Source organism: Grampus griseus (genome assembly GCF_964374135.1).
Source record: "Grampus griseus genome assembly, chromosome: 4".
Lineage (NCBI taxonomy): Eukaryota > Metazoa > Chordata > Mammalia > Artiodactyla > Delphinidae > Grampus > Grampus griseus.
This window is the reverse complement of record NC_138997.1, coordinates 12,092,022-12,104,214: the sequence shown is the minus strand read 5'-3', so window position 1 is coordinate 12,104,214 and position 12,193 is coordinate 12,092,022. Positions and strand designations below refer to the sequence as shown.

The 12,193-nt window shown below is 33.8% G+C and overlaps 1 protein-coding gene across 3 annotated transcripts in view; it reads right to left on the bottom strand.

Moving 5' to 3' along the window:
* The window catches only part of GRID2 (glutamate ionotropic receptor delta type subunit 2), a gene marked incomplete at both ends in the record, with an annotated part of 1,377,541 nt that overhangs the window by 266,485 nt on the left and 1,098,863 nt on the right, over window positions 1-12,193 (bottom strand). For all 3 annotated transcript variants that reach the window (XM_082652914.1, XM_082652913.1, XM_082652915.1), the window contains one exon: window positions 7,955-8,093. In XM_082652914.1, coding sequence (XP_082509040.1) covers window positions 7,955-8,093 — 139 coding nt within the window. The remainder of the gene's footprint in view (window positions 1-7,954; window positions 8,094-12,193) is intronic.

Below are 12,193 nucleotides of genomic sequence, written 5' to 3'. Positions count from 1 at the left end.
GGAAGATAATGGATAGAAGGAAGCAATAGCTGGGGTAGGAGAAAAGACAATAATAAGTAGAGCTGCAGGCAGGGAAAGTCAGGCTCTTTTATTGCCTCATATCAATAGAGGAAGAAAATTAAGAAGAAAAGCAAGATTTAGGGGAAAAGGTGGAGAAGGAATAGGAGGGGGAAATAGAGTTAGCCTCTACCTCATTCTGAAAATAGTTCACTAATCAAACAATGTAATCCACCAAACAGGCTAAAGGAGAAAAAAATCACCTGAGCATATCGGTCGACGGGAAAAAAAGCATTTGACAAAATCTAACATCCATTCATGATAAAAACACATAGAAAACTAGGGATAGAAAAGAATTTCTTCAACTCGACGAAGAATACCTACAAAAACCCTACAGCTAACCTTACACCTAATAGTGAAAGACCGAATGCTTCCCCAAGACAGAGAACAAAATAGAGATGTCCACTCTCACCACTCTTATTTGACGTAGTATCAGAAGTTCTAGTCATCACAGAAAAGGCAACAAAAGGAAATAAAAGGCATACAGGTGAGAAAGAAAGAAACACAACTGCTCAATTTTGTACATGGCATGAAGGTTTACATAGAAAATCCCAAAGAATCTACCAAAACTCCTAGAACCCCTGAACTCACATCAGGATCACAAGATAAAATCAGCGTACAAAAACCCGTATTTTTATACTAGCAATGAATATGTGGAAGCCAAATTCAAAGATCCAATACCATTTATAATCACTGGGATAAAAATAAATACTTAGGTATAACTCTACCATATATAAGACTTATATGCTATAAATTACAAAATGTTGATAGAAGAAATTAAAAATCTAAATACGCAGAGAGATATACTGCGTTCATAAATTGGAAGACTCAACATAGTAAAGATGTGAATACTCCCCAAATTGATACACAGGTTTAATGCAATTCCTATTAAAATTCTAGCATTACTTTTTTGCAGATATAGACAAGATCATTCTAAAATTTATATGGAAAGGCAAAGAAAGTAGAATAGCTAAAATAATTCTGAAAAAAAAAAAAGAGTAAGTGGGAGGAATCCGTATCCTCAATTTCAAGCTACAGTAATCAAATCTATGCGGTTGGCAGAGAGACAGATACCTAGATCAATGGGACAGGATAGGGAACCCAGAAATAGACTCACACAGTATGCGAACTGATTTTTCTTTACAAAGTGCACAAGCAATTGAATGAAGGAAAGATAGTTTGTTCTTTTGGGGTTTTTTTCCAGAAGACGCTCCTGGACATTTGAATATCCATAGGCAAAAAATGAACCTCAACCTAAACTTTACACCTAGTTCAAAACTTAACTCAAAATGGATGATAGATTTAAATGTGAAATGTAAAACTATACACGTTTTAGCATAAAACAGTTGAAAATTTTGGGGACCTAGGAGTTCCTTGAAGAGTCTTAGACACGACGTCAAAAGTACAAAATCCATAAAAAATAACTGGTAAATTTGACTTCATCAAAATCAAAAACGTTTGTTCTATGTGAGACCCTGCAAAGAGGATGAAAAAAAACAAGCAATAGACTAAGAGAAAATATTTGCCAACCACATGTCTGACAAAGAACTTGTATCTAGAATATGTAAAGAACTCTCAACGGTAAAAAAGCAAACAGTCCAAGCAGAAAATGGACAAAGACATAAAGGGACCTTTCATGCAAGAGGATATAAGGATGACAAAAAACACATGAAAAGATGCTCAACATCAGTAGTCACTAGGGAAATGCAAATTAAGATGACAGTAAGATATTACTACATTCCTATCAGAAGGGCTAACATTTTAAAAAGTGACAGCACCAAATGCTGACAAGGATGCAGAGAAACTGGGTCCCCCATATGTTGCTGGTGGAGATGTAAAATGGTGCAGGCGCTCTGGAAAACAGTTCGGCAGTTTCTTAAAAACTAATCACACACCTACCGCACTACCCACCGATCACACTCCTGGGCTTTTATGCCAGAGAAATGAAAACATCCGTGCAAAAGCCTGAGCATAAATGTTCTTAGCAGTTTTATTTGTAATAGCTAAAAACTGGAAACAAAAATGCCATTCAATAGGTAAATTTTAAACAAACTGGAAACAACAAAAATAGGTAAATACCACTCAGCAATAAAAAAACAATGAACTACTGATGCATGCAACAACTTGGATGGACCTCAAGGGCATTTTGCTGAGTGAAAAAAAAAGCTGATTTCAAAAGGCCACATATTGTATGATTCAACTTATATAACACTCTTAGAATGAGTGGAGAACATCAGTGGTTACCAAGAGTTGCGGATGGTGGGGAAGAAGGTGTGAGTGTGACTATACAGGGGTAGAATGCGGGAGATTTTTGTAATGATGGAGTAGTCCTGTATTGCAGTGGTGGTTAGAGATTCTAAACTTGTGATAAAATGGCACAGTGCTATATGTATACCTAGTACCCATGTCAATTTCCTGATTTTGATACTGTACTGTAATTACTGAAGATGTAACCATTGGGGGAAACTTGGTGAAGGGTATATGGGATATCTCTGTGCTATAATTGCACTGACTTTGCAATTTCCTGTGTATATATAATTGCTTCAAAATAAACAGTTAAAAGAAAGTTTGCTTAAATATTAACAGAACTTACTGCTTTATGACAAATTATGGATTATTAATGCTTTGTCCTAGAAAATTTTACTCTACTTTCTAATTTTCTCAAAATAGCCTTGTGTTACTTTTAAGAAGAAAATGTATTAAAATGGAATAAAAATGTCATTTCTTTTCTGATGGCTCAAGGTTAAAAGTAATTAATAGGCAGGATGGGGTCCAGGAATAGCAAACCTGGAGATACAAATTTTTGGCAAAATTGCATCTGAAAAGCAGCCTAACCAGAGTGACTTCTAGAATTTCCTCACATTAGTAACTCTCTTCGTCCCTATCTATTTAACTAAGAGGTAGTAAACCACATCCTTTTTTAAAATATCTTAAAAAAATAAACTGACGCAATACTCCTACATTCACAAGAAATGTAAATGTTAGCCTAGAGATATAAAGTTTCTCAAGCCAGATTTCTCTTAAATTACCCTTAATCCTTAGATAGTTCCACATAAGGAGCCCATAAAACAAGAAGATATGTGATCAGGTTTATATCAAGTGGAGACATACTGTTAAACGCCATAAATATACGTTTATTAGATACCTGCAATGAGTTTCCATATGCTCCTCCATTTTTCTCTGGCCTATCTTCCTCTCCACAGATAAAGCTGTCTTTCTTAAATGATGTCACTCTTCATTATCTCCAGGAAAAACTCCAAATTCCGTAACAAGCTTTATCATGCCCTTCAAGATGTGGTCCTACCCTCCTTTTCTATTTCACTTCCTGTCACCCTCACATCACCTATCTCAATCCATGAAGGAGATGAACACATTTTGATAACCTACCCTTTGCTAGATATTCTCCTAGGAGTTTCATACCTCTGCTATAAGCCACTCCTTCAGTATGCTGAAATTTATCCTTTAAGATCAAACTCTCCGATGATACATCAGAGAACCTCTGTGATGTCTAATAGTTTTTTTTCCTCTCTCCTCCCCTTCTCTCCAAGTTATTGACTTAAATCACTCCTTCCCTGTGTTCATACAGCATTTTATAAATAATTTATCAGAGCCCTATGTCATTGAGTTCTACACTGTTATCTCCCCGAATAAATTGTGACTCAGGGATAATACCTAAATACATTTATAGACTAAATGCCTAGCACAGTGTTTAAATATCTACAGTTGACCCTTGAACAACATGGGTTTGAACTGTGAGGGTCCACTTATTCATGGACTTTTTTTCATTAAAATCATATATGTACCATAAATAGTTTTCCTTATGATTTTTAATAATATTTTCTTTTGTCTAGCTTATTTTATTGTAAAAATAAGTATATAATACATATAACACACAAAATACATGTTAATTAACAGTTTATGTTGCTGGTAAGGTTTCAAGTCAGCCGTAGGCTATTATTAGTTAAGTTTTGGGAGATTCAAAAGTTATACATGGATTAGCAAAAATAAACAAATGGGACTACATCAAACTAAAAAGCTTTTGCACAGTGAAGGAAACTATCAACAAGATGAAAAGGCCACCTACTGAATGGGGGAAGATATTTGCAAACGATATACCAGATCAGGGGTTAATATCCAAAATATAAAAAGAACTCATACAACTTGACATTAAAAAAACAAACAACCAGATTAAAAATGGTCAGAGGATCTGAATAGACATTTTTTCCAAACGTCTGTGTAAATTACAGACATTTAACATACAGATGGCCAACAGGCACATGAAAAGATGCTCAACACCACTAATCACCAGGAAATGCAAATCAAAACCACAATGAGCTACCACCTCGCACCTGTCAGAATGTCTCTTATCAAAAAGGCAACAAGTAATAAGCGTTGGTGAGAAGGTGGAGAAAAGGAAACCCTGTGCATTGGTGCAGCCACTATGGAAAACCGTATGGAGGTTCCTCAAGCAATTTAAACCAGAACTAGAGTACGATCCACAAATTCCACTCCTGGGTATTTATCCAAATGAAGTGCAAATACTAATTTGAAAAGATTATGTTCTTTTGAATTGAAAAGATTATGCACCCCTATGTTCACTGAAGCATTATTTACAGTAGCCAAGAAACAGACTCAGAGGAAAAGAGATCAGATTTGTGGTTACCAGCTAGCCACCTCTGCCTCTCCTGGTGTGCAGAAGTGACTTTGAATTTTGGGAATAAAGATGTGGATGGTAGATGTTTGTTAATGGAACAGCAATTGGGCTGGGAAAAGGTATCCTGATGAACACTGCTTCATTTAACGATGAGCAAATCTTATGAATGTGAATGATTAAGAAGAATGACAGTGCATGGTTTTGTGAAAAAAGTTTTTGCTTTTCTAAGAAAAATCAGACTTAGAATTTTCCAAGAAAGTTTGACATTAGTTATAAATGGAACTTTGAATGTTTCCAAGAAACATTACAATTATGTTTACCAACACAGCTGAAGCATGAAATTAGAAGCTACCTTTAAGTCTGGGGAGAGAATTAGGTCTCTTTTAACTTATTTGGCTGTGATTTTCCCCTTTCATAATTAACCTAGTGAAAAGATTAGAAGGAAGGGGAGATTCATTATACCCAATGTTGACTTTTAATAATGTGAGTTGGCATTAGAAAGAAATAATTTGTTAAAAAAATGAATGTTCAGTTACTTTGGATTGTGGAAAGCTACACCTGAGGGAAACATCATGTGCAATTAGGATCTTTTTCCATTAGATTTTACTTTAGAAAATCCTATGGGTGTAAAAATGTGATAGAGGCTTTTGCTCCCACTGCTATTGCATGAAAGTCTAGATACTAACGAATGCTGGCAAAGTTGTAATGACTAAATAGCTCAGATATACACACACCATGAGGCCTGAGACCTCAGTGAAAGGGCGGCTCAAGCAAACAAATTTTAAGAACCAGCAAGAAACAAATTGTAAGATAAAGAAAAACTTCAGTAGGTAAAGTCATGAATTGGTATTGGATTGATGTAGGTTAAATTTCCAGCTCTGACACTATTCACTGTGTGCTAGTGAGCAGTTAACTTCCAAGTTTCTGTTTCTTGATCTACAAAGTAGGAATCATAGTAGTAGTTGTATTATTAGGGTAATTTTGAGTAATAAAGGGGATATATATATATATATATATATATATATATATATATGCTTGATAAATTCATAATAAATTCTCAGTGAATAATATCCATAATTTTTATTATTTATGATTGTCACATGCTACATAAAATCAGTTATTTAAAATGTTCTTTATTCATTTATTTTAAAATGTTTCAAAGTCAGATCTGAGCTACATAGTAAAAACCTATATACTTTAAGTACTCTTAAAATATAACATGTAAAACAAAGCTGACAAGAAGTATATTAGTGAGATTAAAATGCTCCATTTTAATTTTTTAAAACTATTTTTCTTAATGTGATTTCCATTGACTGGTCTGGCAAGCAGTCTTACCCTGAGTGGCAAGTATCAATTATAGACATAATTAGCTCATGCTGGGATATACGCCTAGAGAATCGACCCAACACAAAAATCTCCTAACTTTTGATACTTTATTTCCTCAGACAAATTGAGGATTTGAATAATGTCATCCTTTACATCACTATACTTAGCAATGAATGAGGCTATGACACATCCTTTATAAAGTTCCCTAAAAAGCAACTAGCCATACAAATGTACAAGGGTGTGGAACGGGGACTAGTGTGGCATAGTTAGAACATAGATTCAGGAATGAGACAGATTTAAGGTCTGGTCTTTAATCAATCACTTATTAGCTGCATGATTTGAGGCAAGTTACTTATCTTTTCAACTTCAGTTGTAAAATGGGTTATTAGTACGTAGTATGCATTCCAGAAGATGGTTGTAAGTATTAAATAAGCCAATGCACGTCAAACATCCAGTACGAAGTTTGGCATCTTGTGAGTGCTCAATAAATGTTAATTTTTATTTGCACAATTTTACTAATTCATTGATTTCTTGGGCTGGGACATTGTAATCATTTTCATTATTGCTTAAAATAGGACTCTGATGGGGTCATGAGCTTAAATTTTCCATGAGCTTCACTCTGGATCACTTATAACTTATGCCACATGTAGAACTGGCTACAAGGGTAGTAAGTTAAAAGGATATGAAGGTTCTGCACCAAAGAAATAACTGGGAAAACAACTTAAGACTGATGAGAGAAGTTGGGAACATCATTTTCATAAATGAATGAAATAATTGACTATTAGTAGCTGAATTTTGAGGTTTCAATTTATATACACAAGCAGTTGAAGAAAATACCCTATTTCTTTTTAGATCATTAATTCTTGACTTTATTTTAGTATTGTGCTATAATAATTTTGCAACTACTAATGGAATTCATTTACATACTATTTTAAAGGCAAGAAGAATTCAAGTTTTCTCTTAAGGATGAAGTAAATCCCTAATTAATTCCTTGACAAAGTTAATTATTCTAATCTTGAACTGTCAACTTTGTTGAGAAATAAATGTTTTTTAACTTTACGAAAGTTCAAACTACCTTGATTTTGGATTAATAAAATTTTCAGAGAAATTTTTCGTAAAACAATATACAGAACACTATGTTCTAATAAGGCAGAAGCTGTACTGTGGCACTGACCTGACCTTATGGTATGAAACCACATAAAGAAAAACTGGCCACGGTAAATCAAAGGCCTTTGGAGTCTCAGGGCTCATGGGAAAGTCATTTGTGAAATGAAGCACTGACTTAGGTAGCTTTCAGGATTCAAAAGTACAGTATAGTTAACGGCAATTTACCACCACTGCAGCTGGAAAAACAGCAGCAATAATACTCATGTTAGCTATAATGCAATGAAGAGACAGAATGTGGTTTTACCTCTTGAAAGCTATTCTCATTCTCTCTCTCTCTCTCTCTCTCTCTCTCTCTCTCTCTCTCTCTCCTTCTCCCTACCTATCACCTATCTATCAATCATCCAGTGTCTACCTAACTATTTACTCAGACAGTGCATAATGGGACAGACTCAAGGCAAAGACTGAGCATCTCAAACTTGAAATATATATATTTTAGTATGTATCCTTTTCCTTCTTTTTAATAATATTGCCCACAGTCATATTTTACAGAGGTTAAAATTCTGAATATGTGTTATCCTTCCAGGAAAATGTGGGAAGCAATGTCCAAATTATACCCAGAATTTTATTGTATAAAGAATGCTGTACCAAAACTGTACTTTCAGGAGTTGGACTATGTTGTGATGTCTGCACATCACAAAATTAAGCCTTTACTCAAAACGAAGTTGTAAATATATTAACAGACATCACATAGCTTTGGCCACGCCTGTCATTTCTCATGCTTTGTATCAAGTGGAATCTTTGTCTACTTACTGGATGGAGCTTTCAATGCGGGTGATAGTGAGGAAAGCAGCAAGGTTTGCTGTGTAAGATGAGATGACAATCAAAGCAAATAGCCACCAAGCCCCCATCATCATTCGGGTAGCCAGAGTTGTGTATGGGACTTCCCCACCTGTGGAAAGAGGCAAAGAGAATAAAAGAACATCAACAAGTCTTTATTTAGAATCTGAAGTCATACACATTCAAGAGCAAGTTAAATTTTAAGTAATGAGAAATCTTTCACATAACATCAGCATGGATCTCTGTATTTTGCTTACGTTCATCACTTCATATTTGAATCTGGTTTATGAGATTATGTGAGACTCAGTCAAATAGAAGCATGATAAATATTTAGTATAACATGTTTAAATGATATTTCTTCCAGCTTGTTCTTCAACCCTAGAATTACCCTCTTATTACAACCTCAGATATACACTTTATATCCAAGGGCTTGACTATTTACTAGTTAGGAGATATTAATACTATTATGCTTATATTTAATATAACTTTTCAGATTTCTAGTTTAATAAATAATATTAAAAGATTATTTTTTGTTAAATTCCCTAGAATCATAGGTTATTAATAATCTTCGGAGAACACATATGACTATTGGTTTCAGCATCATCACATGTGTTTTGATCTACTCCTAACTGACTCACCACTCTTTTGTAATCTTGTTGTAGAATCTTCTTCTCCATCTTCTAAATGTTGGTGTGTCCTTGGGCTCAGTCTCTAAACTGTTTCTGTTCTGTCCGCATTCCAACCGCAGCTAATCTCAAGTCCCCTGATGTTGAATATTATCTACAGTATACTTTGATGACTCTCAGATTTATATTTCAAGCTTTACTCTCTCTAGAGAGCTACAGATAAATGCCTACATAATTTCCACTTGGAATTTAATGGGCATCTGAAATTTATCACATCTGAATCAGAACACTTTATTTTCACTCTTGAATGAACACCCCAGTCTACACTATTTCAGGGAATAGCACCACTCTTCACTCTATTTCTCAGACCAAATACTTAGAAACTTTCCAACATCCTATCTGGTAGCAAATCCTGTCACCTTTATCTTCAAACCACATACCAAATCCTACCTCATCTCCTCACTTCCAGTGCTGTCACATCTTCTTTTGACTGTACTACTAAACCACTTAAATGGTTTACTTGTTTACATTCTATGCACTACCACTCCTAAGTCTATCTCGATGGTGCTCTTTGAAAATGAAAATGAAATCGTGATATTCCTCTGATCAAAACTTCCAATGGACTCCTGTCACTCTCAGAGAAAAACAAAGCAACCCCAAATCTCTACCAAGGCCTATCAGGTCCTACATGAACTGATCTCACGTCAGTTTCCTGACTTGCATTTTTCCACCCTCTCAACGGCCTTCTTGCAATTTCTTGCATGGAGTTACGCTGATTTCTGTCCTAGGGTCTTTGTACTTGCAATTTTTCTGCCTGGAATTCTCTGCTCTTTAATTTAAAAATGACCTTCCCTTTAATTTTTTTAAGTTTCTCCTCAGATGATACTTCCTCACAAATACGTATTTCCATTCTATCTAAAATAATTTGTCACAACCTCATTCTTTCAGTCACTGTATTTTTTAAAAATCGTAATTTATCATATATTTTATATATTTTTGTTTTTTTCCTCTTCCTTATTGTCTAGTTTCTAACACAGAAACAGTTCCTGCCCCCTTTTAGGTGGGTAAATATTTGTTAAATGAATATATGTTTTGTATGGAGTTAATAATCCTTTTAAAATAAATTAGGTTTATGCTAAGAGTAAAAATAAATTAAAGAGATATAATACTACATTTGCCTAGGTACATCAATATGTGAATGGCTTAACAAGATTCAATTAATTATCATAACAGGCAGATTTTTATGCCAACCACTAATTCTCACTATGCAATATTTCTAAACTGTCAGTGTAATACAAACATACCCTTTGGGTATGACCTGAGCTATTTTCCTGATGTAATATACTCAGAATAGGCTAACCTCTGATATCTGGAACACGTTTTTTCAAAAGTAGTTATAATGCATTTTGGATATTTTCTTCTTCAAAGCAAAGGAAATATTCACTCAGCTTTTAAAAGATGAAAGTACAATAAAATATTCATTTTTAAACCAAATGGGGACTTCCTAGACAAAATGATTAATTGAAAAAAAATAAGATATGAACAAGATGATAGCTAAAGACTGAAAGATGTTAATAAGTATAACAAAAGTAGAATAGTAAATTCATGACTGAAAAGCCTAATTGAAGGTTTGTGTCCATGAAGTCTTTACCCTTGGTAGAGTCGTTATCACCCATAAGAAAGAATACTTGCTGAGCTTTCTTTATCTGTGGCATAAAGCCTGAAACTTGGGGAATTCAAATATTCTTGTGGAGTCCAAATAAAATGACATTTTATTTGATATCTGCACTTAGAAATCAAATATTAAAAGTAAAGGGAATCTTGATTTCTAATTCTGGTAATTCAAGACAATCCTCTCACTGACGGCAACTAGAAAAAATGAACATATAATGCATTTGAGAGCAGTAAGAAACTAGAAGATCAAGATCCTGAAGAAGATAACTCAGAAATGCGACTGGTATTTAGGACTGCTTTTTCCTGAGGGATAAATGCCAATTTAACAACAGGAAGATAAGAAACTGAGATGTTGAGCAATGTTTTGAAAGCCTTCAAAGTCAGGTGGCTATAAAAATTAAGGCCCAGGGCTTGCCAAATGGGGGTGGGACTAAGAAAACCAGAAAATCCTCATATGCTTGGAAATCAACAATTACAATTCTATTAGGGCCATGGGTCAAAGAAAAATCACAAGAGAAATAAAAAGTATTTTTAAGTTGATGAAAATAAAAATACTCCATATCAAAATTTCACAAGTTTTGATAGCTGATAGGATGTAGCTAAATTTGTGTTTAAAGGGAAATTCATAACTTATATAAGAAGTCTGAAAATCAATGAGCTATTCATCAATTTCAGGAAGTTAAAAAAAACCTGGCAAGCTAAACCCAAAGAACATAGAAGGAAGGACATAATAAATATAAGAGCGAAAATTAGTAAACTAGATAAAAAATAAAATAGAGAATGTTGATCCAACAGAAGTTTGGGCCTTTGAAAATACCTATAAAAAGCTCTCAAGACTGATCAAGAAAATAAGTAAAGGCACAAAAAAATACAATAATAGGAGTTAAAAGGGCATATTGTTACAGATGTTTCAGATATTAGAAGGATAAAAGAGGAGGATCTTATGTACAGTTCTATGCCAATTAATTTGAAAATTGAGATGACATGGACAAATTTGTAGAAAAACTGCCACCAAAAGAAATAGAAAATTTTAATGATCTTATAAGTATTAAAGACTTTGAATCCACAATTAAAACTTACCCACCAAAAAATTCAAGACCAGTGGGCTTTCTGGGAAAAAACCTACCAGATGTTTTATCAATAATTAAGTATAATTTTACACAAACTCTTTCTGAGGTTAGAAAAAAGCAAGACATCATTCCATACATTTTATAAAGAAGGCACAACTTTGATAACAAAATCTGAAAATGTCATTCCAGGAAAGGAAAATTAATGGCCAGTCTTTCATATGATAGTAGATTAAAAAAAAGACTTACATAAATTAGTAAACTGAAAATTGCAAAAAATAAATAAGCATGCTGGGTTTATTATATGAAAGCAAGGGTTGGTTTGGCATTTAAAAATAAATCATTAAAATTCACTAAATTAGCACTATAAAGGAGAAAAGTCCTATAATCATCTTGGCTGAAACAGAAAAGGCACAGATAAAATTCAACATCCAGTCATAAAAAAATTGAAAACCTAGAAATTCTCCAGCAAACTAGAAATAAAAAAAACACACTTAGTCTCACAAGAGTATTTTCAGGAAGCCTCCAGCAAATGTTCATACTTACTAACAAAATAAGCATTTTTAAAGACTATCTTAAAGGCTACAAGTTGTTACCACTTCTATTCAACATTTAATTGTAGCTACTAAACAGTGTAGTACAATAAGCAAAAACAATAAATACAAAGAAAGAAAAAATACTAAAAAATTGGAAAGAGTGAAAAAAGTTATGGGTTAGAGATGATATGAATATGTATGTAGAAAATCTAAGAGAATATGGAATAAATTACTAAAATTAATGTTAGTTTACTATGGTACAGAGTCAATCTTCAAAAATAATCAGATATGCTTATAGCAGTAACAAAC